This window comes from Oncorhynchus clarkii, chromosome 10 (genome assembly GCF_045791955.1).
Source record: "Oncorhynchus clarkii lewisi isolate Uvic-CL-2024 chromosome 10, UVic_Ocla_1.0, whole genome shotgun sequence".
NCBI lineage: Eukaryota > Metazoa > Chordata > Actinopteri > Salmoniformes > Salmonidae > Oncorhynchus > Oncorhynchus clarkii.
Genome location: NC_092156.1, coordinates 7889582 through 7916897, shown reverse-complemented (window position 1 = coordinate 7916897; position 27316 = coordinate 7889582). Strand labels below are relative to the sequence as shown.

The 27316-nt window shown below is 42.5% G+C and overlaps 2 protein-coding genes across 3 annotated transcripts in view; both read left to right on the top strand.

Annotated features, from left to right (window-relative positions):
- Positions 1-8856: 8856 nt before the first annotated feature.
- Positions 8857-18646, top strand: LOC139417971 (ubiquitin-conjugating enzyme E2 G1-like). Its single transcript, XM_071167002.1, has 6 exons — positions 8857-9084; positions 14477-14579; positions 14942-15039; positions 15215-15393; positions 15658-15780; positions 15985-18646. The coding sequence occupies exons 1-5, from the start codon at positions 8976-8978 to the stop codon at positions 15742-15744; spliced, it is 576 nt and encodes a 191-aa protein (XP_071023103.1). The 5' UTR covers positions 8857-8975; the 3' UTR covers positions 15745-15780; positions 15985-18646.
- A 518-nt stretch (positions 18647-19164) lies between these two features.
- Positions 19165-27316, top strand: part of LOC139417967 (rabankyrin-5-like) — a 55283-nt gene continuing 47131 nt past the window's right edge. Inside the window, exons 1-5 of one of the 2 annotated variants that reach the window (XM_071166997.1) lie at positions 19165-19208; positions 20980-21196; positions 21561-21679; positions 21896-22031; positions 22296-22419. In XM_071166997.1, coding sequence (XP_071023098.1) covers positions 19199-19208; positions 20980-21196; positions 21561-21679; positions 21896-22031; positions 22296-22419 — 606 coding nt within the window. In that variant the 5' untranslated portion in view covers positions 19165-19198. Of the gene's footprint in view, positions 19553-20979; positions 21197-21560; positions 21680-21895; positions 22032-22295; positions 22420-27316 lie in introns of both variants that reach the window. The other variant, XM_071166996.1, reaches the window with a different exon arrangement.

The window sequence follows — 27316 nt, the reverse complement described above, 5'->3', positions numbered from 1 at the left end:
CTGCTGGGATATTAAGTTAACAGTTAGCACAGGGGCCAGCCCCCCTCTGGGTTGGGCATATGCAATCACACAGTTCTTCACTGTGATGCAATGTTGAAAACAAGCCAATGGCCACATTGGAAACTAACACATTGCTATCTCTTACTGCACTCTACATACAATACTAAATGTTCGGATCCAACAGCTCAATAAATGAGCCAAATACAAGGTAATTTTGAAGTACAAAAAAAGCCTGTTGTCATTCAACTGCTTTAGGCTACTTCAACATATAAGTCGAGTGGACTAGTTGTGCATTCAAAATGTTAGGATTTCAAAGCTCTCAAAATACAGAATGGACTTGGAGTAAACACTAAGTGACACACCAGAATTTGGGATACCTCTTCACAGCCCAGATATCCTAACAGATTTAACTTTATGTATCTAGCAAAGCAGTTACCAGGACAACATAACAGGCCATTATGCAACTTTGAAATTAAATAACACAGAGAGACAGTGCTGCTGTTTGTCTGTAGCCTTTGGACACAACCATGAAGATGTCTAAATTATATTGCATGTTGTTCACAACAATAAGCATGGATACTGCGTGGCCACGCACGCCTCCAACTCAATCATCAAGTTTGTGGACGACACAACAGTGGTAGGCTTGATTACCAACAACGACGAGACGGCCTACAGGGAGGAGGTGAAGTGTGGTGTCAGGAAAATAACCTCACACTCAACGTCAACAAAACTAAGGAGATGATTGTGGACTTCAGGAAACAGCAGAGGGAACACCCCCCTATCCACATCGATGGAACAGTAGTGGAGAGGGTAGCAAGTTTTAAGTTCCTCGGCATACACATCACAGACAAACTGAATTGGTCCACTCACACAGACAGCATTGTGAAGAAGGCGCAGCAGCGCCTCTTCAACCTCAGGAGGCTGAAGAAATTCGGCTTGTCACCAAAAGCACTCACAAACTTCTACAGATGCACAATCGAGAGCATCCTGGCGGGCTGTATCACCGCCTGGTATGGCAACTGCACCGCCCTCAACCGTAAGGCTCTCCAGAGGGTAGTGAGGTCTGCACAACGCATCACCGGGGGCAAACTACCTGCCCTCCAGGACACCTACACCACCCGATGTCACAGGAAGGCCATAAAGATCATCAAGGACATCAACCACCCGAGCCACTGCCTGTTCACCCCGCTATCATCCAGAAGGCGAGGTCAGTACAGGTGCATCAAAGCTGGGACCGAGAGACTGAAAAACAGCTTCTATCTCAAGGCCATCAGACTGTTAAACAGCCACCACTAACATTGAGTGGCTGCTGCCAACACACTGACACTGACTCAACTCCAGCCACTTTAATAATGGGAATTGATGGGAAATGATGTAAATATATCACTAGCCACTTTAAACAATGCTACCTTATATAATGTTACTTACCCTACATTATTCATCTCATATGCATACGTATATACTGTACTCTATATCATCGACTGTATCCTTATGTAATACATGTATCACTAGCCACTTTAAACTATGCCACTTTGTTTACATACTCATCTCATTTGTACATACTGCAATCTACTGTAATGCTGTGTACCATCACTCATTCATATATCCTTATGTACATATTCTTTATCCCCTTACACTGTGTACAAGACAGTAGTTTTGGAATTGTTAGTTAGATTACTTGTTATTACTGCATTGTCGGAACTAGAAGCACAAGCATTTCGCTACACTCGTATTAACATCTGCTAACCATGTGTATGTGACAAATAAAATTTGATTTGATTTGATTTGATTTGGATAATATGTGATGGCTCCTCTACATTTCCATTTGGCAGTCAGTTAAATGTCTTGCACTCAAACAATATCCTTCATTGCCTTCAACTATAAAAAAAAATGTAAAAAAAATATGACCTTACCAAAAAGACTATTAGAAACACCCATGTCTCTGCTACCTGCAAAAATCGTGTTTGTTATTTGTCTTCTTAACACTTTTGGCTGTAGAGGAGTAAAGAAACAAAAGTAGAAACATGATCTGTTCTGGAGAACGTCTGTTTAACACCAGTTTATCATGTCCCCCCACGAGGCTTTTTCTAAAATCATACCTACAGCGCAGTCAAGTGTGACAATGTATCATGAACTTACCCAAGCTTGTTTTGGAGATATGATCACTGACCTGGATCTTCTCCTCCATCTACTGGTGAAAATAGATGCACTACATTTCTGGGTACTCCTATCCTGGGCTCTGTGGACAGACATACAAGAGGGATAAGAATATGCTTGTTTTAATGCACCTTTATGAAGAGGATTGGCCAGCCATCAGAGCATGGTTCCTCTCTAGGTTTCTTCCTTCTCTGGAGTTTTTCCCAATGCTCCTGCATTGTTTGTTCTTTAGGGGTTTAGGCTGGGTATCTGTAAAGCACTTTAGGGTTTAGGCTGGGTATCTGTAAAGCACTTTAGGGTTTAGGTTGGGTATCTGTAAAGTTCTTTAGGGGTTTAGGTTGGGTATCTGTAAAGTTCTTTAGGGGTTTAGGTTGGGTATCTGTAAAGTTCTTTAGGGGTTTAGGCTGGGTATCTGTAAAGTTCTTTAGGGGGTTAGGCTGGGTATCTGTAAAGCACTTTGTGACAACTGCTGATATAAAAAAAAGGCTCTATAAAATACATTTGATTGATTGGCTAGAAAAGTTTAAAAAAAAAAACAGTGAATTCTCACTTATAAAATTCCTAAAATGCTGGATAATCAAGGTGAAATAAAGATGTGTAACATCTAAATAAACCACAATTACTGCATGCTTATTTAGAGAAACAGTATTATCAAAACCGACCAAAGTTAATGACATGATTCCGGTTTACTAGTTCGAAACAGGTTTAGGCCTACAGTAAAACATATTGACTAAGCTGTACACAAATATCCCAGTTGTCACTTTCTAAAGTGCTACGGTGTTTCCACAGAGCTTATAGTCAGTCGCTGACTGATTTAAAAAACAAAAATAAAATAGTTGTTGAAAATGTGTTAGGAGGGCACTCTCAATAAACTGCGTAGTCCTAAAAGCCGTCAAATCCTCGACAAACACAACATGAATAGTTACATTTTAAAAGTTATTATTGCAGATTAAATCAGTGTGGTCATCGGAATGGGATCCATGGTTGTGGTCCTGATGTATGGAGGATCAAACCTGCCATATTTATAAATAAGTACATGCACCCATAAACACATGAATGAATACATGCACCCATAAACACATGAATGAATACATGCACCCATAAACACATGAATGAATACATGCACCCATAAACACATGAATGAATACATGCACCCATAAACACATGAATGAATACATGCACCCATAAACACATGAATGAATACATGCACCCATAAACACATGAATGAATACATGCACCCATAAACACATGAATGAATACATGCACCCATAAACACATGAATGAATACATGCACCCATAAACACATGAATGAATACATGCACCCATAAACACATGAATGATTACATGCACCCATAAACACATGAATGAATACATGCACCCATAAACACATGAATGAATACATGCACCCATAAACACATGAATGAATACATGCACCCATAAACACATGAATGAATACATGCACCCATAAACACATGAATGAATACATGCACCCATAAACACATGAATGAATACATGCACCCATAAACACATGAATGAATACATGCACCCATAAACACATGAATGATTACATGCACCCATAAACACATGAATGAATACATGCACCCATAAACACATGAATGAATACATGCACCCATAAACACATTAATGAATACATGCACCCATAAACACATGAATGAATACATGCACCCATAAACACATGAATGAATACATGCACATATAAATAGATACATAAATAAATGAATGAATGCAAACATAAATACATCATTAATTATTTCAATAATAAATCCCATTTTCATTCATTTCTATTATTTCATTTATTCCTCTAATATGATAATGAGGGGGTGTCAAGCAAATGTATATGGGTGGTATCTAACACACCATGGAGTAGACCCCTTTCCTGAAGTCAAATGACCAGATCGCCCTCTAGTGGCCTCATGGGTGGTATTTTTCATAATTAATCAGCAAAAAATAAATAAATCGAACGTTTTGTTATATTTCAGTCTTCTGTTTTTGCTTTGTCATTATGGGGTATTGCGTGTATATTGATGAAGGGGGGAAAACTATTTAAACTATTTTAGAATAAGGCTGTAACGTTGCAAAATGTGGAAAAAGCCAAGGGGTCTGAATACTTTCCGAATGCACTGTATGTCTTAACGATGAATGTGGTACAAGAGTTGATGTATATGTGTGAATGTAATGAATGATTCTACTGTTGGAAGTGATCATTTCCCGATTTCGTGTACCATGAACTTTGATGTTACTATTCCAGATTTTTATTTAACCTTTATTTAACTAGGCAAGTAAAGTTAAGAACAAATTCTTATTTAAAATGAAGGCCTAGAAACAGTGGGTTTGTTCAGGGGCAGAAGGACAGATTTTTACCTTGTCAGCTCGGGGATTCGATGGACCAACGCTCTAACCACTAGGCTACCTGCCGCCCCCAGATAGAGTACCATTCAGAAGATGGTGATTTCATAAAGCAGACTGGGAAAAGTTTGGTGATCATTACTTAAAGTCTGTTGGACAGTTTGTCTTTAGAGAGGCCGGGATGATGTATGTGCTGCCTTCTGTGACCTCTGACTTTGAGTGCTGCAAATGTATATGTGCCAGTGTGTGAAGTGGGTGAGAAAAGGAAGGTGGTTCCTTGGTGGACCGAAGAGTGCACTGCTGCTATACTGAGAACTAAATAGGGTTTACAGAGTGTTGCGTGCAAATATGACTCCTGAGAATCTAGTTGATTTTCAAAGGAAGAGAGCTTTAGTACGTAGTGTCATTAAGTCTATCAGGAGAAATGCATGGAGACAGTTTCTGCTCTACAATAGGCAGGGTACTGAGCTGGGGGATGTATGCTCTTTGTTGAAGAAGAGGACTGGAAGATGCTCGACTTCCAGTTTTGGTTATGGGTCAAAAAATGTCTGGGATCCGATAAAGGAAAAACTGACTTGTTGCTAGGATACATGGTGGGGTGACTCTGGATGATGTATATAAGCAAGAAGCAGGTTTGAGATTTTAAACGCTTATGTTTATGTGTATAAGTCAAGGGATACTGTTGACTCTTCTTTGGATGCTGGTTTAACCATACATGAGATGTGTTCAGCCTTAATATGCTGTGGATATATAGACCCAGGTCATGATCAGTTGGGCTACGCAATGTTTAAGCGTCTACCTGACGAGGTCATACATGTTCCCCTTGGATTATTTAATAAGATTTGGAGTGGGGGGGGGGGGATTATACCTTGTGGTTGGAAACACGCAGTAATATTACCTAAATGTTCAATCATAGTGTAAGAAGGTGGTGAATCTTATGTGCTTTGTCTCTGGTTATGAACGGGGTGACCGTCGTGGGTGGATATTTAAAGAGCTCTGATCAGGACGACAATTTATGACGGGTTAATAGTTCATGGGAACAAGCGGCGAAGAAATGGCTTCACAGGCTGGACAAAATCCAGTATATAGCTTTACGGATATATGTTGATGCATTTAAATCAATGTCTGTATGTGTCTACTAGTGGAGGCAGGTGAGATGCCTTTGGATATTTTTTTATATTTTTTTATTTATTTCACCTTTATTTAACCAGGTAGGCTAGTTGAGAACACCTTTATTTAACCAGGTAGGCTAGTTGAGAACACCTTTATTGAACCAGGTAGGCCAGTTGAGAGCACCTTTATTTAACCAGGTAGGCCAGTTGAGAACACCTTTATTGAACCAGGTAGGCCAGTTGAGAACACCTTTATTTAACCAGGTAGGCCAGTTGAGAACACCTTTATTGAACCAGGTAGGCCAGTTGAGAACACCTTTATTTAACCAGGTAGGCCAGTTGAGAACACCTTTATTTAACCAGGTAGGCCAGTTGAGAACACCTTTATTTAACCAGGTAGGCTAGTTGAACACCTTTATTTAACCAGGTAGGCTAGTTGAGAACACCTTTATTGAACCAGGTAGGCCAGTTGAGAACACCTTTATTTAACCAGGTAGGCCAGTTGAGAACACCTTTATTTAACCAAGTAGGCCAGTTGAGAACACCTTTTATTTAACCAGGTAGGCTAGTTGAGAACACCTTTATTTAACCAGGTAGGCTAGTTGAGAACACCTTTATTTAACCAGGTAGGCTAGTTGAGAACACCTTTATTTAACCAGGTAGGCTAGTTGAGAACACCTTTATTTAACCAGGTAGGCCAGTTGAGAACACCTTTATTTAACCAGGTAGGCCAGTTGAGAACACCTTTATTTAACCAGGTAGGCTAGTTGAGAACACCTTTATTGAACCAGGTAGGCCAGTTGAGAACACCTTTATTTAACCAGGTAGGCCAGTTGAGAACAAGTTCTCATTTACAACTGCGACCTGGCCAAGATAAAGCAAAGCAGTGCGGCAAAAACAACAACACAGAGTCACACATAAACACAAGTACAGTCAATAACACAATAGAACATCTATGTACAGTGTGTGTAAATGTAATAAGATTAGGGAGGTAAGGCAAGAAATAAGCCACGGAGGTCAAATAATTACAATTTATAATTAACACTGAAGTGATAGATGTGCAGATGATGATGTGCAAGTAGAGATACTGGGGTGCAAAAGAGCAAGAAGATAAATAACAATATGGGGATGAGGTAGTTGGGTGTGCTATTTACAGATTGGCAGTGTACAGGTACAGTGATCAGTAAGCTGCTCTGACAGCTGATGCTTAAAGTTAGAGAGGGAGATATAAGACTCCAGCTTCAGTGATTTTTACAATTTGTTCCAGTCATTGGCAGCAGCGAGCTGGAAGAAAGGCGGCCAAAGTAAGTGTTGGCTTTGGGGATAACCAGTGAAATAAACATGCTGGAGCGCGTGCTGCTATGGTGACCAGTGAGCTGAGATAAGGCGGGGCTTTACCTAGCAAAGATTTATAGATGACCTGGAGCCAGGGTGTTTGGCAACGAATATGTAGCGAGTGTAACCGATGTGAAATGGCTAGCTAGTTAGCGGTGGTGCGCGCTAATAGCGTTTAAATTGGTGACATCACTCGCTCTGAGACCTTGAAGTAGTTGTTCCCCTTGCCCTGCAAGGGCCGTGGCTTTTGATAAGCGATGGGTAACGATGCTTTGTGGGTGTCAGTTGTTGATGTGTGCAGAGGGTCCCTGGTTCGAGCCCAGGTAGGGGCGAGGAGAGGGACGGAAGCTATACTGTTACACGAGGACCAGCCAACAAGAGCATACAGGTCGCAGTGGTGGGTAGTATGTGGGGCTTTGGTGACAAAATGGATGGCACTATGATAGCAAACTGGATGTAATCTGAGTAGAGTGTTGGAGGCTATTTTGTAAATGACATCGCCGAAGTCAAGGATCAGTAGGATAGTCAGTTTTACGAGGGTATGTTTGGCGGCATGACTGAAGGAGGCTTTGTTGCGAAATAGGAAGCCGATTCTAGATTTAACTTTGGATTGGAGATGCTTAATGTGAGTAAGGAAAGAGAGTTTACAGTCTAGCCAGACACCTAGGTATTTACAGTTGTCCACATATTCTAACTCAGAACCGTCCAGAGTAGTGATGCTAGTCGGGCGGGTGGGTGCGGGCAGCTATCACTAGCATTTAAAAGCAGTTGGAGGCCACGGAGGCAGTGTTGTATGGCATTGAAGTTAGTTTGGAGGTTTGTTAACACAGTGTCCAAAGAAGGGCCAGAAGTATACAGAATGGTGTCGTCTGCGTAGAGGTGGATCAGAGAATCACCAGCAGCAAGAGCGACATCATTGATATATACAGAGTAAAGAGTCGGCCTGAGAATTGAACCCTGTGGCACCCCCATAGAGACTGCCAGAGGTCCGGACAACAGGCCCTCCGATTTGACACACTGAACTCTGTCTGAGAATTAGACCTCTTCGGCAAGCCGGGAGATGGGCCTAGCTCTAGGTTAACTGGTGCTTGCTTCGGGACAGAGGCGTCAGCCATTTGGATTGCAGCTCGCTAGCTGCGACGATCCGTTGTGAAGGTTCAGAGCTTGGGGTAGGAATCCGGTGGTAGAGAAAAAGCAGTCCGATATGCTCTGAGTTGATATCGTGCTGTGCAGACTGGCAGGTATTGACCGAGCTGAGGCTGGCTGTTGTCCGAGTTAACGGTGAGGACCGCTAGCAGTGGCTAACTGACTATTAGCTAGTTAGCTGGCTAGCTTCTGATGGGGGTTCCGGTTCTAAAGTATAAAAATAGCAGATCCGTACCACATTGGGTGAGGCGGGTTGCAGGAGAGTATATTCAGTCCGTAGATGGAAAATACGGCACAACAAAATTGTAATTTGCTTATAGTGTTAGGTCGAAAGCTGTGAGGTTGAGCATCCCACTGCTACTGTTCTAGATGACTGTTGGGAATATACTAGTAGAAACGGTGGAGCATGTGTTGCTATATTGTTGTAAGTATTCTGTCATTACAGTATGTTGAAGAGAGGGAAAGTGTAGGATCATTGAGGTTGGACGGGGTTGTATTTTTTTTCTGGGACGGGGGGAGGGTCTATTAGAAGTTAGTAGGGCTCTTTACTTTTATTTTTCTTAGAAGTACTAAATTAAGTAGGAGGATTTATAATTATTATTATTTTCAAGCAAAGTGTAAGGGAGTTATACTCCAGTCTAGTATGTGGCGCTATTGTAACATTTATTGGATGCCAACCGCCGTTAAACCTCATCAAAGAAGATGAAGAAGAAGAATTGTCGACCGGGATTAATCACACACTCCAGCACAGTAGGTGGTGGCATGCACCGTTAACGTTTGTTTACGGACTGCTGTTATACCGAAGAAGAAGAACTGCACCGGCGCTGTCGTTATTTATTGAAAATAGATAGCTAGCTAATGCTCTCACCAAACAATATTAACATTTGTCATTTTGTAATCCAAGTTGTTAAAAAAACAAACATGACGGAGCCTCAGGCAGCACTGTTACTCAGGAGACAGCTGGCAGGTAATTTATAAAACTGGTGGCTAATGTCAACTCATTTAAAACGTTATACTTAGTTATAAACGGTTTATTTTTTTTCCGCTGGTCGGGTTGCTATGCTAGCAACGTTAGCTTAATCCATCTCATTTGGCCCACGTAAAATCTTTGTTTCGGCTTTTACTTTTATCCAATCTAACTACTATCGTGTATATGGTGTGAAATGTCACATCTTGGCTTACTTCATTTTGATAGTTGAATATAGCGAGTCAAATAAAAGATGTGGTCTTTAAATCTCCTCCCTTGTTGTGTCAACGTTAAGCTAAATCATCTCACGTTAGCTAACCAGTGGCAGCGAACTAACGTTACAGTTGGCAGTAATTTAACTAACATCGCCACAATATTTTCTATCTTTCCACCAAGTTTGGGGTAATATTTAGTCGTTCGGTGGCTAGCCATCCACGTGTATGTTTGGGGATAACGTTCACGTTTATATGGTTCAACTTTAGCTAAGCTAACTAGATAGCAAGCTAAACGTAACGTGTGTAATATCCCACCCCTTTGTTTTGAACGTGATGTCGATTTCTAACTCAACGTTATCAGACACACGTCAACTACCAATCGGTGGTCATTGGACAGCTGGCAGCTTGATTTTTAAATTAAGGGCCGTGCAGGAGTTTCTGAACCACCCGTTTATATATATATATATATATATGTGTTGTTTTTCCCTCCATGCAGAACAAGTTGTCTCTTGACAGTAAAGGGCAGCATAATGTCTGGTTAACTAGGCAGGCATAATCCCTGCACGCCACCGATTTCCCGGATTGACGGCAATGCGTAGCTCGCTAGCTACCGCAAATAACCGAGGTCCCTGGTGTACATTCAGAAATGTACCTAGTTAGCCTAATATGGCTGTCTGTCAAACTTCAATTACCTATTCAGAGTGATAGATACCATGTTTATATTGTTCAATTTTTTATGTTGAAGGGGGATATAGAAATAAATTGTGTACAATAGCCCATGATTTCCTTTTTCATACACATGTAAAAGCTAGACAGACATGCATAAACATACTGCTGCCTCTAGCCAAGTACAATTAAACTCCACGATGTACTTGACTTCAATAAAGTTGAGCGGAGACGTGTGTGTGTGTGTGGACTGTATCTCCGACTACATCGAGTCGCCGAAGGTCGAAATTTAAACCCTTACCGTGTACATCTGTTGAAACTCCGTAGCGGTGTGCCTTAATTTGTTTGCTGTAATCCATACTTTTCATTAAAACGTTCGTAAAATACAACCACCGTCTGTTTCCTCGTAGCTACTGACAGTGACCCGATGTAGTCTGAGTTACACTTTATAGTTGTGTTTTACTTGGCTATTGCTGCACCTTGCCAATGTTTCTCAGCTGAGAACAGCTCAATCTGAAGCCCCATGTGGCTGTGTTCCAGTGGCCTTCGCTGGCCCTAAACATGATCGCCAGGGTTGCTGTTCAAAGGGGATGTACTACTTCATAACGTGCACTACCAGTCAAAAGTTTGAACACATCTACTCATTCAAAGGTTTTAGTTTTGACTATTTTCTACATTGTAAAAATAATTAAGACATAAAGACAATGAATAAACACATTGAATCATGTAGTAACCCCCAAAAAGTGTTAAATCAAACTATATGTATATTTGAGATTCTTCAAAGTAGCCACCCTTTGCCTTGATGACAGCTTTGCACACTCTTGACATTCTCTCAACCAGCTTCACGAGGAATGCTTTTCCAACAGTTTTGAAGGCGTTCCCACATATGCTGAGCACTTGTTGACTGCTTTTCCTTCACTCTGTGGTCCAACTCATCCCACACCATCTCAATTGGGTTGAGATCGGGTGATTGCGGAGGCCAGATGCAGCACTCCATCACTCTCCTTCTTGGGCAAATAGCCCTTACACAGCCTGCAGATGTGTTGGGTCATTGTCCTGTTAAAAAACAAATGATAGTCCCACTAAGCACAAACCAGATGGGATGGTGTATGACTGCAGAATGCTGTAGTAGCCATGCTGGTTAAGTGTGCCTTGAATTCTAAATAAATCACACAGTGTCACCAGCAAAGCACCATCACACCACCTCCTTCATGTCTCATGGTGGGAACCACACATGTGGAGATCATCCGTTCACCTACTCTGCGACTCACAAAGACACGGCGGTTGGAACCAAAAATTTCACATTTGGACTCATCAAACCAAAGGACAGATTTCCACGGTTCTAATGTCCATTGCTTGTGTTTCTTGGCTCGTTTTATTGTCCTTTTAGTAGTTGATTTTTGTTGTTGTAGCAATTTGACCATGAAGGCCAGATTCACACAGTCTCCTCTGAACAGTTGATGTGTCTTACTTGAACTCTGAAGCATTTATCTGGGCTGCAATCTGAGGCGTATTTAACTCTAATGAACTTATCCTGCAGCAGAGGTAACTCTGGGTCTTCCTTTCCTGTGGCGGTCCTCATGAGAGTCAGTTTCATCATGCGCTTGATGGTTTTTGCGACTTCACTTGAAGAAACTTTAAAAGTTCTTTAATGTTTTCGCATTGACTGATCTTCATGTCTTAAAGTAATGATGGACTGTTGTTTCTCTTATTTGAGCTGTTCTTGCCATAATATGGACTAGGTCTGTTACCAAATAGGGCCATCTTCTGTATACCACCCCTACCTTGTCACAACACAACTGATTGGCTCAAACTCATTAAGAAGGAAAGAAATTCCACAAATTAACAAGGAGCACCTGTTAATTGAAATGCTTTCCAGGTGACTACCTCATGAAGCTGGTCGAGAGAATGCCAAGATTGTGCAAAGCTGTCATCAAGGCAAAGGGTGGCTATTTTGAAGAATCTCAAATATAAAATAAAGTTTGTATAACACTTTTTTGGGGGTTACTACATGATTCCATATCTGTTATTTCATAGTTTTGATGTCTTCACTATTATTCTACAATGTAGAAAATAGTACAAAATTAAGATAAACCCTTGAATGAGTAGGTGTTTCCAAACTTTTGACTAGTACTGTATATAAACCCTGGATTGCTGATGCTATGTATTGGCCAGTGATTGGCTTTGAAGCCACTAGTCGGCCATATTGGTACGCCTTAGTAGGATAGCAGTCCTCTAGAAATTGAGTTTTACAGTATTTCAATGAAATGTTTCACGGACACAATTACATATTTTCTATTGTGGTGGGGACAGTAACATTACTACTCTCAAAATAAAATGATTTAAAGAAATGTTTTTATATATTTTTATTTGTATATTTAGCTCACATATTGTAGTTTTAAAGTATGCAGTATGGTGTCTGGGATAGAACAAACGTAGCAAAAACTAGTGTAGACGTTAATAAATGCATTACTAGAGCTTAAAATTTATTTTTTTTTTAAATTGAGTGCCAAGATGGCTACCCTTTTGGCTTCAATACAGCGCCCCCTATCAGTCCAGGGTTTATACACATCATTGGTACTACATCAGTTTTCCTTTGACTCCTCGCTCACCCCCATTAATAGTCGTAGTCACTCACCACCATTAACAGCAGTCGTAGTAATAGTCACTCACCACCATTAACAGCAGTCGTAGTAATAGCCGCTCACCCCCCAGTAACAGCAGTCGTAGTAATAGTCGCTCACCCCCCATTAACAGCAGTCGTAGTAATAGTCGCTCACCCCCTAGTAACAGCAGTCGTAGTAATAGTCGCTCACCCCCCAGTAACAGCAGTCGTAGTAATAGTCGCTCACCCCCCAGTAACAGCAGTCGTAGTAATAGCCGCTCACCCCCCAGTAACAGCAGTCGTAGTAATAGCCGCTCACCCCCCAGTAACAGCAGTCGTAGTAATAGCCGCTCACCCCCCAGTAACAGCAGTCGTAGTAATAGCCGCTCACCCCCCAGTAACAGCAGTCGTAGTAATAGTCGCTCACCCCCCAGTAACAGCAGTCGTAGTAATAGTCGCTCACCCCCCATTAACAGCAGTCGTAGTAATAGTCGCTCACCCCCCCAGTAACAGCAGTCGTAGTAATAGCCGCTCACCCCCCAGTAACAGCAGTCGTAGTAATAGTCGCTCACCCCCCATTAACAGCAGTCGTAGTAATAGTCGCTCACCCCCCCAGTAACAGCAGTCGTAGTAATAGTCGCTCACCCCCCCAGTAACAGCAGTCGTAGTAATAGTCGCTCACCCCCCCAGTAACAGCAGTCGTAGTAATAGTCGCTCACCCCCCCAGTAACAGCAGTCGTAGTAATAGCCGCTCACCCCCCAGTAACAGCAGTCGTAGTAATAGTCGCTCACCCCCCAAACACAGCCGTAGTCACTGTTTACTGCTCTGTGCTTTGAAGTGAAGGTGGAGCTGAGCAAGCCCTGATCAAGTTAGCGTTTATGAATAATTGCTTTATTTAGAATGCTTGACTACTTATTTACACAATAAGAGGTGCGTTATGGGAACCATTTTAATATGCCCTCTATAGGTTGACTTCACTGTTGAGATGGTTGTTTCGCGAGGAAATGAAGTGGTTGAAATCCACATACCAAGTTGATTCTTTTAGGACCCAGAGCCCAGGATGTGACAGATGGGTACAGTTGTTTGACTGTGCTGGTGTTTCAGCACAGCAGGAGACTGGCTGCCACGGCAACAGCACATCTAAACCACAGTGAACTTCTGAGTTCAGTTTAAACTGCTACTTAGGAAGATGTTTATTTGGTATAATGGGCACTTGATAGGGATATCACTTTTTATTTGAATTGATACGGATGATTTGTAGAATAGAAGATTTATGTTCACAGAGGAACATTTTCAGTCTGACTTCAGCATTTTCCACATACTAATTAGTGAGATGTGGATGTCTCACTTTATTGACTGGATAGAGTTCAAAAGTTAAACATCGCCGTAGAACAGCACCGTCAAACAGCACCGTAGAACAGCACCGTCAAACATCACCGTAGAACAGCACCGTCAAACATCGCCGTAGAACAGCACTGTCAAACATCACCGTAGAACAGCACTGTCAAACATCACCGTAGAACAGCACCGTAGAACAGCACCGTCAAACATCACCGTAGAACAGCACTGTCAAACATCACCGTAGAACAGCACTGTCAAACATCACCGTAGAACAGCACCGTAGAACAGCACTGTCAAACATCACCGTAGAACAGCACCGTAGAACAGCACCGTAGAACAGCACCATCAAACAGCACCGTAGAACAGCACCATCAAACAGCACCGTAGAACAGCACCATCAAACATCACCGTAGAACAGCACCGTCAAACAGCACCGTAGAACAGCACCGTCAAACGGCACCGTAGAACAGCACCGTCAAACATCACCGTAGAGACACTACTATATTTTTTTGTGTGTATTTCGGATGGAAAAAAAACTGTTAATGTTTTCTCTTGATTTCGCAGAGCTCAATAAGAACCCAGTGGAGGGATTCTCAGCAGGTTTGATAGACGATAACGACCTCTACAGATGGGAAGTCTTAATCATCGGCCCACCAGACACATGCTAGTAAGTCTGCCAGCCCAGTTCCACTCTGAGTTTGCTGTGCGGATGGGTTGATGAGTCAGCTGGGGAGTATTTGTATGTGGGTATGTATTTTAGTGGTGCGCGGTTCAGCTATCGCTAACAACCCATCTGTTTTCTCTGCTGCTTCAATCTCGAAGCAAAGACGTTTAGGGACCGGGAAGAAAATGCAGTAGACCTAACTCCCCATAACCATGGGGACTGCGGGTTATGAGTCAACCCGAGAGCACCACTAATGTATATGTCATGTACAACAGTTGTCTGGCAAAATGTCTAGATCTTACCAACCCCCCCCCTTGCTATTGGACCATAACGACTGGCATTTCTCTCTGCCTTCCTGTTCACAGTGAAGGTGGTGTGTTCAAAGCACACCTCACGTTTCCCAAAGACTACCCTCTCAGGCCACCTAAAATGACATTTATCACAGATATATGGCACCCTAATGGTAAGTATGGGTCAATTGTACTGGGGTGTTTTTTTTCTTCTTCTCCTCGGGGGGGGGGGGGGGGGGGGGGGGTCTGTTTTACTGTTTGGGAAATGTCAGCTATCCCTCTGGAGGATCAGTTCAATAGTTTCAATAGAACACAAGTCTAATTTCATGTCTGTTGTCCTGTTTGCAGTTGACAAGAACGGTGCCGTATGTATATCTATTTTACACGAGCCTGGTGAGGATAAGTACGGCTATGAGAAGCCTGAGGAGCGCTGGCTGCCCATCCACACGGTGGAAACCATCATGATTAGTGTTATCTCTATGTTGGCGGACCCGAACGGAGACTCGCCTGCCAATGTCGACGCTGCAGTGAGTCTCATTTTCACCCGAGGGGCCAAATCACTGGTTTAAGCTCACACGGATTAGTTCTTTATACATAGACAATCAGTGGATTGTTGTTTGGGACAAAAGGAGTAAATGGGGATTTCGATTCTGTCTCTTTTTAGTGCACATCATTCTGAATATATTCTGAATGTTGCAGGTTCTCTAACATCAAATTTGTATTTTTGTGGAGAGCAGAACTGTCATCATCTTTGAACTTAAATGTTTTTGCACCTTTGATTCCCCCTGCAGAAAGAGTGGAGGGAAGACCGACATGGGGAATTTAAAAGGAAAGTGGCCCGTTGTGTAAGAAAGAGCCAAGAGACTGCCTTTGAGTGAATTTTATCAAGCTGCGTCTAGCTTCACTTTTTCAGGGTAAGAATAGTGGACTTTTGGTCTTTCACAAGTCATGTCTTGTAGTTTTGAAGAGGTCCCAATGCGATTATACTCCATCTCTGAGTCACTTATCCAACTGTTCACACTTTTGTTCATACCTGTTGCATTTTCTGAAGACACACTACTGGAAGTGTATTACAGTATATCAATATGTTCTAAGTTTCAAGTTCTTGTCTTCCACAGGTCTCCAATTTGAGAAACAACATGGCACTGTTTTCCTGCACTCTACTACCCGATTGCCAGGCTCGTCTTCATTGCATTTGGCAGAAACCGTCTGGCAACAATAGGCTGCAATAGAACTTAACAGCTGTTGCCACATGCTGACCGAAAACTGCCACACAAGTGCCAACTCGAAAACAACAAAACAGAAGATGAATAACACGTTTTTTTGAAGTCTATGAACTTTTCAGGAAGAGATTGTAAAGATCTGTATATAGCACAGACCTAAAACTGGATAATGTATAAACTGTTCCTACCTTCCTTTTTAGTCCTCTTCCCCGTTCAACATCCACTCTAGTGTGTATTAGTGTAGGTATGTTACAGGTTCCTTTGAGGGACAGGAAGCCTTGAAGAAGGCAGAATGGTAAGAATGCGATGCTGTTGTAGAATCCCACCATTGGAGAACAGCGGAGTTCGGGTTCTAGAATGACCGGAATATCCGGCCAAAATGGCATTTATGGCAGAGGGTGCACTAGAATAGACACATTCTGTAGCATGCTTGTCATGTTAGGTTCCTTCACCCTTAGCACTTCAGGAAAATTCACCATTTTAAAATAAGAATAAGTTTATAGAGGCAAGTCTTTATTTTGGATTTTTAACACCATTAGGAACTTCCCCTATCATGATGCACATGTACCCCGAATTGATCACATACCTAATTTGTCAAGTTCAGGTGTGTTTCTTTGGAGATGGACATAGCCATTACAAGTCATGCATTCACAAATTGAGCTCGTAGTTAGGTTTTTAATTATACATTTTTCAAAAAGTGCCTCCTATTAAATTGCTTGGCAATTGCACCCTGTATTGAACCGGAGTTAGTTTCAGAGAAGTCAGAGAAAATGTTAACCGCTTAAGTGTTATTTTATAACCCTTCACACCAGTACAATGTATAATCAAACATATTGGTAACCATTTGGTGTAGCAATAACCTTCCCCAGCTGTGTGGTGTACGGTCTTATATTTGTTTTTAACATTCTGATGAGATTTAGGGGAGCTATTTCTCTTAAGAGTCACCTTGATGAAACAGATGAATTTACAAAGCTTGGTTTCCTTTGTGTGGTGTCGTAGGTAGGATTTGTTATGCATGCTTTAACATTAGGTTTCCATGCTGGTAGTAGTGTCTGGGTTTTGATTTAAAATGTATGTTTGTGCCATGTTTTATTTTCCCTTCCTCCCCCCCCCCCCTGATCCTCGATTTTTTTTCCTGGTGTTTGATTTTATTCTGGCTCTGATGGACTATTGCAGTTTTACTTGCCTAATGTACAAAGACAAAATTCTGATGTATATTTTTCACGTTATGAAAATTGTCACCTTGTGTAGTGAGTTCTTCTAAAATATGATTCCCCCTCCTATAATTGTTGGGGTGTTTTCTTTTAATGAAAATTATATGTACAATGTTTTGTCATATTACCAGACATGTTCTTCTTTGTTACACACATGATCTTACTTCCTAGCATGTTCTCATGTGGTGTCTGAACCCCAAGGTCGGGGTATCCCAAACTTCAGGTCAGGGTATCCCAAACTTGGTCCTTCGAGGACTTGCTTCCGTTCAGCCACTAGAGCATTAATTCATGAAGTTGTGCGCTGATGTTGGGCGATTAGGCCTGCCTCGCATTCAGAAACTCCAATTCATCCCAAATGTGTTCAATGGGGTTGAGGTCAGGACTCTGTAGGCCAGTCAAGTTCTTCTACATCAATTTCGACAAACCATTTCTGTATGGACCTCGCTTTGTTGATGGGGGGCATTGTTATGCTTAAATAGGAAAAGGACCTTCCACAAACTGTTGCCACAAAGTTGGAAGCACAGAATCGTTTAGAATGTTAAGATTTTCCTTCACTTGAACTAAGGGGCCAAGCCAAACCATTATTCCTCCTCCACCAAACTTTACAGTTGGCACTATGCATTCGGGTAGGTAGTGTTCTCCTGGCAACTGCCAAACCCAGATTTGTTTGTCGGACTGCCAGATGGTGAAGTGTGATTCGTCACTCCAGAGAACGCGTTTCTACTGTTCCAGAGTCCAATGGTGGCGAGCTTTACACCACTCCAGCCGACGCTTGGCATTGCACATGGTGATTTTAGGCTTGTGTGTGGCTGCTCGGCCATGGAAACCCAATTCATAAAGCTCCATGTTAACAGTTCTTGTGCTGACATTGCCTCCAATGTAGTGAGTTTTGTAACCGAGGACAGATGATTTTTACGAGCTTCAGCATTCGGCGGTCCAGTTTTTTGAGCTTGTGTGGTCTACCACTTCGCAACTGAGCCGTTGTTGCTCCTAGACATTTCCACTTCACCATAACAGCACTTACAGTTGACCAGGGCAGCTCTAGCAGGGCAAAAAATTGACGAACTGACTATGATGGCGCCACGTTGAAAGTCACAGCTCTTCAGTTAAGCCATTCTACTGCCAATGTTTGTCTATGGAGATTGCATGGCGGTGGGCTCAATTTTATACACCTGTCAGCAACAGGTCTGGCTGAAATAGCCGAATCCACTAATTTGAAGGGGTGTCTACATACTTTTGCATACATAGTGAATCATGTAGTTGTCACACAACACATTAAGCTAGATTTAGTAAGTATCTGTGACTCATTGATATCATTAACAATAAACAATTGAATACTGTCACTTGGCACAAATGTGGGAATAGTGTGTGTGTTAGTAGTTTCTCATATTCAGAAGAAAGCCAAGTATCACTTTCACACAATGTGAGGTGTTGTGATTGCCACAGACTTATTCCCTTTCCCCACATGAACTGCTGGCTGGGCAGAGATCTCAGAAAAGCAGGTTTCGGGGATCTGTGCCAAGAACAGGCTCCAGTCTAGACAATGCAAGTACCACTTAACCTTATGCCCAGCAAATGTCTCACGCTTTTCAACCAATCCCAAATTATTATGAAGATCATTCATAATAACATGTAGGTATAGCTAAACACACGTACCTAATGCATGCATTCTCATTGATCTGAAACAATATGCAAGTTAGATGTACGCAGTCAATACAGATTTGGAAACTTCTTAGTGTATTATTTCACAATGCATATCAGTCAAAGATGCCACTTACTTTTCAAGGCAACTTTGGAAAGATGCTGGTACACCTGTCGAATAGAGAATTTATTGTCACCGCCTACTTTCAGCTCTGTGATCTCGCGATACCAAACCAAAAAGCCACGGAACCATCATGGCTGAGGGTATGTGACTGATTTGTTGAAATTTTTTTTTTACGCCCTTTCTTTCTAAGACTCGAATTAAATACATTATTTTAATGGCTATACTGTATTTGATTTAATTGGGATTTGCAATGTTATAAAAACATAAACGACGGTCTCCCCTTCGTCTTGTACAGTTAGTTGCTAATTTTCACTTGCAACTCACTAGTTCGTCGGGTGGTATGTTGTTGGGTTGGGCGGAGAAGGCAACTAAACGTTGGCTAGTTTAGCAGGCTAGCCACTTAATACGCCGGGTGGTTGGACTCAATGAACGGGATTGGTAACTAAAGAAAGCAGAATTTACTAACGCAGAATGCATAAGGAAGGTGATTATTCCACGCTACCATTTGATATTAGCCAACGTTATTATTTTTGTAACTTAGCAAATCGACCCGAGAACGGGTTAATTTTTATGATGAGCATTACAATGTTACAATGTACCGTTAGTTAGCTAACTTTGGCTACAGTACCATGCTAGATAGTTAAATTAAGCATTGTAACCAAATGCAAAATTGCTGTTGTCATTGAGCACGTATTTTTCTTGTAACTAGCGAAAATGTTTGAGTATTTGACGAGTGTGATATATCAATTTGGCTTCAGTCAAGATGAATTGGTTAATTTGCTTGCTTTGACAGCACTGTCAGTGCCTCGATCATGTGTTGTTTAGTTGTGTCTACAGCCAGTTTAAACATGTTTACATTCAGCTGTGTGTCGTTGCAGCCTCATCGAAGAGTGAATTTAGAGTAGGCCTACAGTACTAGCTTGCTAATTACTCGGTATAAATTATAATGATATACCAGTTGGTGTGTGTGCTGCCTTTTAACTGGAACATGCATTGATTTCGTTTAGTATTTCCCTTTTTTTTTCAAGTCAGTCAATCATTTCTCACTAGCTAGATTGCGTAAACTTGTCACTCTTCCATTGTGGTCCCAAGTGCTGTGGACACTTAGAGAAAGCTATATATTTTTTATTGGTCCTATAAAGTTTATTTTTAAGATGTCTAAAAGTGCTGAGTTGAAGGTAAGACGCTTATAACATGCACAACATTGGCAATCATATCCCTTTTCAAAATGAATGGAACGTTATGAATGAAGTGTGACAATAAGTTGCACTGTGGTAATATATGTGACCCTGAAACTGTTTTTTCGTTAAACAGCTCAGCCTATCTTGCTGTTGCAGCAGTGATCCTTTCCTGTGGCCGTTGATCAGGTGGTACTGGCAGCCGTCCCTTCCCCATGACAATAGCCCAATGACTGTATATGAAGCTATAGCCAGTCAGCTAGTTAACCCTCTGACCCGTGGGAGGGCAAAGTTATGTGCTGCCTCAGCATTCAGTCTTCACTCAAATGTTAGCAGAAATGGGAAGGAAATGGAAGCGGGAAGTTATGTGCACTCCTGGGTTGAGTGGGCTCTGACACATAATACGCTTTAACGAGAAACATCCCTATCTTATATCTAGGCAGGAACCTGCCTGGAGAAATACTAGGCATCCTTGAAACAATACAACTCTCATTTGGGTTACTATAGTAAGAGAAAATTAGACGGGTTAGTTTTACTGTTTGGTTGTACAACGTCTATTTTGGTTAATTTCCTAATCTGGACAAACAACACAAAGCATTGTGAGCCAGAATGTGCTTAATGCAACCCTAATCCAGCATAAGGCTCTCTACTAGCTTCCCTGTTCTCTTCACCTCCTCCATTTGCCTCTCTACCTCTCAACTCACTCTGTCTCTTCCCTCTCTCTGTGCGACAGAGGAGGTGGCCAAGCTGCAGAAGCACCTAGCCTTGCTGAGGCAAGAGTATGTGAAGATGCAGCAGAAGCTGGCTGACACAGAGAGGCGATGTGCCGTGCTGGCTGCTCAAACCTCCGGCCAGGGCTCCACCAACACCTTCGGAACCGGGGCAGGAGACACCTTCATCAGCCGTCTGCTTGACATCGTGGCCCAGCTCTACCAGCAGGACCAGTACAGGTGAGGGGAACAGGAGGGGAAGAGGTGTGATATAATGTATGCAGCAACGTGTGCTGTTGCCATGGTTACAGTCAGAAAGAGGACCAGCTGGGTTTTTTTTTTTTTTTCTTAATGTGGAAAAGCCAAGAAAAGGGAAAATTGCACTTGATGTGATATTCATTGTTTTATTAATTGATGTCATATTCATTGTTCAATGACACCCAATTATCAATTATTTCCGGTGGTTATACCAAGGTCTTATATTCTACGATTCACAGCTTTCTACCGAAGTCCTAGGAAAATATATGCAACACCTAGTTACTGTAGTTATGGACATGGGCTATATTCTTTCTCACTTGTGTTGTGACTGTTGCCATGTTTGTAGTGATCTGAAAGTGACGGTTGGAGAGATGACACTCAACGCTCACAAGTTTGTCCTGGCTGCTCGCAGTGATGCCTGGAGCCTGGCCAACCTGGCCTCCACCTCAGAACTGGACCTGTCTGGTGAGTTGAGCATCCTCCCTGCTGTCACACTATCGGTCACAATGCCCCAGAATGTACCCTAAGAAAATAGACGAGTCCACTGTTTTTTGGAAAATGCTCTACAAACTGTCTTCCAACAAATGCATTAAAAGCAGTGTAGCTACAGTTAAGTAAAGTTACATTTCATTCCACTCTGGGTCGTTAACACTGTCTTTTCGACCATGCTGGGTGTTCCAGATGCCAAACCGGAGGTTGCCATGGCAATGTTGCGCTGGGCCTACACAGACAACCTGGAGCTCAGCGAGGACGATGCCTTCCTCATCGACCTGATGAAGCTGGCCAACCGCTTCCAACTGCAGCTGCTTCGAGAGAGGTAGGCAGGGGCTGCCTGACACACACACTGTCCGTGTTTGAGAGAATCAGTTCTGCTCAGTTGCTGATGACCTTGCCTTGTAGATGACTACTCGTTACGGTTTGTAGATTAGTTGGTGACTGCACTGTTACCGACTGTCATCTAAAACTCACAGTCCCTCTATGCTCTTCGTGTTTTCCTATCTTCTAGGCTATGAATGCATTGTACAATATCTCCCATTGACGTCAATGTCCTCAAATATTGCTTTTTGTTCTCTTGGAAAAGGTGTGAGAAAGGGGTGATGTCATCGGTGAACGTGAGAAACTGTATCCGGTTCTACCAGACGGCCGAGGAGCTGGATGCCACAACCCTCATGAACTACTGTGGAGAGATCATCGCCAGCCACTGGGTGAGTCTCCGCTGTCCAACTGACTGTTCTCTGTTATTAGCTAGCTAATAAATGTACTGAGTAAGAGCAAACGTAGCTAGCAAATAAAGCCTGATAATACCAGTGATGGTGTAGACCTAAATCAGCATGTTGTTTGTGCACCAGTATCTTCCAAATCAAAGAAGAATATGTTAGCTACATGAATGAAGTAGCTAAGAGAACATGCAAAAGCTTATAGAGTCCCCTAGGAATCACTTATCAACACTTTAGTTCCTACCCTGTCACATTAACTCGTCCCTGGCATTTTAATTCGTTGTCATCTCAAACGACACTGTATTCAAAGTGCCCACTATTATATTCTAACTATATAAGTAGAATAGTCATTCTATTTCCATGATTCCAACAGTTTTGCTCGAATTCGCAAGTCAAATCACAATTGCAACATTTGGTTAAAAATAAGTCCTAGATTATTTGCCCATATCGTGCAGCCCTACGTGGCAGTGTTGAAATGATCTCTACTGAGCAGTGTTGTAAAGTACTTAAGTAAAAACACTTTAAAGTACTACTGAATTTTTTGGGGGGTATCTGTACTTTACTAGTTTTTTTGACAACTTATACTTTTACTTCACTGCATTCCTAAAGAAAATACAGTACTTTTTACTCCACACATTTTCCCTGACACCTAAAAGTACTTGTTACATTTTGAATGCTTAGCAGGACAAGGAAATGGTGAAATTCACACACTTATTAAGAGAACATCCCTACTGCCTCTGATCTGGAGGACTCACTAAACACACACGCTTTGTTTGTAAATGATGTCTGAGTGTTGGAGTGTGCCCCTGGCTATCTGTAAATTATGTCTGAGTGTTGGAGTGTGCCCCTGGCTATCTGTAAATTATGTCTGAGTGTTGGAGTGTGCCCCTGGCTATCTGTAAATGATGTCTGAGTGTTGGAGTGTGCCCCTGGCTATCTGTAAATGATGTCTGAGTGTTGGAGTGTGCCCCCTGGCTATCTGTAAATGATGTTGGAGTGTGCCCCTGGCTATCTGTAAATGATGTCTGAGTGTTGGAGTGTGCCCCCTGGCTATCTGTAAATGATGTCTGAGTGTTGGAGTGTGCCCCTGGCTATCTGTAAATGATGTCTGAGTGTTGGAGTGTGCCCCTGGCTATCTGTAAATGATGTCTGAGTGTTGGAGTGTGCCCCTGGCTATCTGTAAATGATGTTGGAGTGTTGGAGTGTTCCCCTGGCTATCTGTAAATGATGTCTGAGTGTTGGAGTGTGCCCCCTGGCTATCTGTAAATGATGTATGAGTGTTGGAGTGTGCCCCTGGCTATCTGTAAATGATGTCTGAGTGTTGGAGTGTGCCCCCTGGCTATCTGTAAATGATGTCTGAGTGTTGGAGTGTGCCCCTGGCTATCTGTAAATGATGTCTGAGTGTTGGAGTGTGCCCCCTGGCTATCTGTAAATGATGTCTGAGTGTTGGAGTGTGCCCCTGGCTATCTGTAAATGATGTCTGAGTGTTGGAGTGTGCCCCTGGCTATCTGTAAATGATGTCTGAGTGTTGGAGTGTGCCCCTGGCTATCTGTAAATGATGTCTGAGTGTTGGAGTGTGCCCCTGGCTATCTGTAAATTATGTCTGAGTGTTGGAGTGTTCCCCTGGCTATCTGTAAATTATGTCTGAGTGTTGGAGTGTTCCCCTGGCTATCTGTAAATGATGTCTGAGTGTTGGAGTGTTGGAGTGTTGGAGTGTGCCCCTGGCTATCTGTAAATGATGTCTGAGTGTTGGAGTGTGCCCCTGGCTATCTGTAAATGATGTCTGAGTGTTGGAGTGTGCTGGCTATCTGTAAATGATGTCTGAGTGTTGGAGTGTGCCCCTGGCTATCTGTAAATGATGTCTGAGTGTTGGAGTGTGCCCCCTGGCTATCTGTAAATGATGTCTGAGTGTTGGAGTGTGCCCCTGGCTATCTGTAAATGATGTCTGAGTGTTGGAGTGTGCCCCTGGCTATCTGTAAAGTGTTGATGTCTGAGTGTTGGAGTGTGCCCCTGGCTATCTGTAAATGATGTCTGAGTGTTGGAGTGTGCCCCTGGCTATCTGTGATGGAGTGTTGGAGTGTTCCCCTGGCTATCTGTAAATGATGTCTGAGTGTTGGAGTGTTGGAGTGTGCCCCTGGCTATCTGTAAATTATGTCTGAGTGTTGGAGTGTGCCCCTGGCTATCTGTAAATGATGTCTGAGTGTTGGAGTGTGCCCCTGGCTATCTGTAAATGATGTCTGAGTGTTGGAGTGTGCCCCTGGCTATCTGTAAATGATGTCTGAGTGTTGGAGTGTGCCCCTGGCTATCTGTAAATGATGTCTGAGTGTTGGAGTGTGCCCCTGGCTATCTGTAAATGATGTCTGAGTGTTGGAGTGTGCCCCCTGGCTATCTGTAAATGATGTCTGAGTGTTGGAGTGTGCCCCTGGCTATCTGTAAATGATGTCTGAGTGTTGGAGTGTGCCCCCTGGCTATCTGTAAATGATGTCTGAGTGTTGGAGTGTGCCCCTGGCTATCTGTAAATGATGTCTGAGTGTTGGAGTGTGCCCCCTGGCTATCTGTAAATGATGTCTGAGTGTTGGAGTGTGCCCCTGGCTATCTGTAAATGATGTCTGAGTGTTGGAGTGTGCCCCTGGCTATCTGTAAATGATGTCTGAGTGTTGGAGTGTGCCCCTGGCTATCTGTAAATAAAAATAACATGGTGCTGTCTGGTGTGCTTAATATAAGGAATTTGATATTATTTCTACTTTTGATACTTAAGTATATTCAAAACCAAATTATTTTAGGCTGTTACTCAAGTAGTATTTTACTGGGTGACTTTTACTTGAGTAATTTTCTATTAGCACATCTTTACTTTTACTCAAGTATGACAATTGGTTACTTTTTCCAACACTGCAATTGAGTGCAGGAAATGCAGACATTATTTAAGTGCTGAAATTTGTTTTGTTTGCAGGTGAATTGTTTTATACTGTTCAATCAGAATGGAGAGACTCATTGAAACCACTTAGAATGTATGTGTTGCCACCCTGGGATCACTCACTACTCATAAAGCACCCTGGGATCACTCACTACCCATAAAGCACCCTGGGATCACTCACTACTCATAAAGCACCCTGGGATCACTCACTACTCATAAAGCACCCTGGGATCACTCACTACTCATAAAGCACCCTAGGATCACTCACTACTCATAAAGCACCCTAGGATCACTCACTACTAATAAAGCACCCTAGGATCACTCACTACCCATAAAGCACCCAAGGATCACTCACTACTCATAAAGCACCCTGGGATCACTCACTACTCATAAAGCACCCTGGGATCACTCACTTCTCATAAAGCACCCTAGGATCACTCACTACTAATAAAGCACCCTAGGATCACTCACTACCCATAAAGCACCCTAGGATCACTCACTACCCATAAAGCACCCTGGGATCACTCACTTCTCATAAAGCACCCTAGGATCACTCACTTCTCATAAAGCACCCTGGGATCACTCACTACCCATAAAGTACCCTAGGATCACTCACTACTCATAATGCATCCTAGGATCACTCACTACTCATAAAGCACCCTAGGATCACTCACTACTCATAAAGCCTCCTAGGATCACTCACTACCCATAAAGCACCCTAGGATCACTCACTACTCATAAAGCCTCCTAGGATCACTCACTACTCATAAAGCACCCTAGGATCACTCACTATCCATAAAGCACCCTAGGATCACTCACTACCCATAAAGCACCCTAGGATCACTCACTACTCATAAAGCACCCTAGGATCACTCACTACTCATAAAGCACCCTAGGATCACTCACTACCCATAAAGCACCCTAGGATCACTCACTATCCATAAAGCACCCTAGGATCACTCACTACTCATAATGCACCCTAGGATCACTCACTACTCATAAAGCACCCTAGGATCACTCACTACCCATAAAGCACCCTAGGATCACTCACTATCCATAAAGCACCCTAGGATCACTCACTACTCATAATGCACCCTAGGATCACTCACTACTCATAAAGCACCCTAGGATCACTCACTATCCATAAAGCACCCTAGGATCACTCACTACTCATAATGCACCCTAGGATCACTCACTACTCATAAAGCACCCTAGGATCACTCACTACTCATAAAGCACCCTAGGATCACTCACTACTCATAAAGCACCCTAGGATCACTCACTACCCATAAAGCACCCTAGGATCACTCACTACTCATAAAGCACCCTAGGATCACTCACTACTCATAAAGCACCCTAGGATCACTCACTACTCATAAAGCACCCTAGGATCACTCACTACTCATAAAGCACCCTAGGATCACTCACTACTCATAAAGCACCCTGGGATCACTCACTACTCATAAAGCACCCTGGGATCACTCACTACTCATAAAGCACCCTAGGATCACTCACTACTCATAAAGCACCCTAGGATCACTCACTACTCATAAAGCACCCTGGGATCACTCACTACTCATAAAGCACCCTGGGATCACTCACTACTCATAAAGCACCCTGGGATCACTCACTACTCATAAAGCACCCTAGGATCACTCACTACTCATAAAGCACCCTGGGATCACTCACTACTCATAAAGCACCCTGGGATCACTCACTACTCATAAAGCACCCTAGGATCACTCACTACTCATAAAGCACCCTGGGATCACTCACTACTCATAAAGCACCCTGGGATCACTCACTACTCATAAAGCACCCTGGGATCACTCACTACTCATAAAGCACCCTGGGATCACTCACTACCCATAAAGCAAATGTAGAGCTTTTATTATTCAAAAACTAAAAATCCTGTCAAATACCATCCATTTTTTTAATATATAAAAATAAATACCGTGATATATTTTGGCT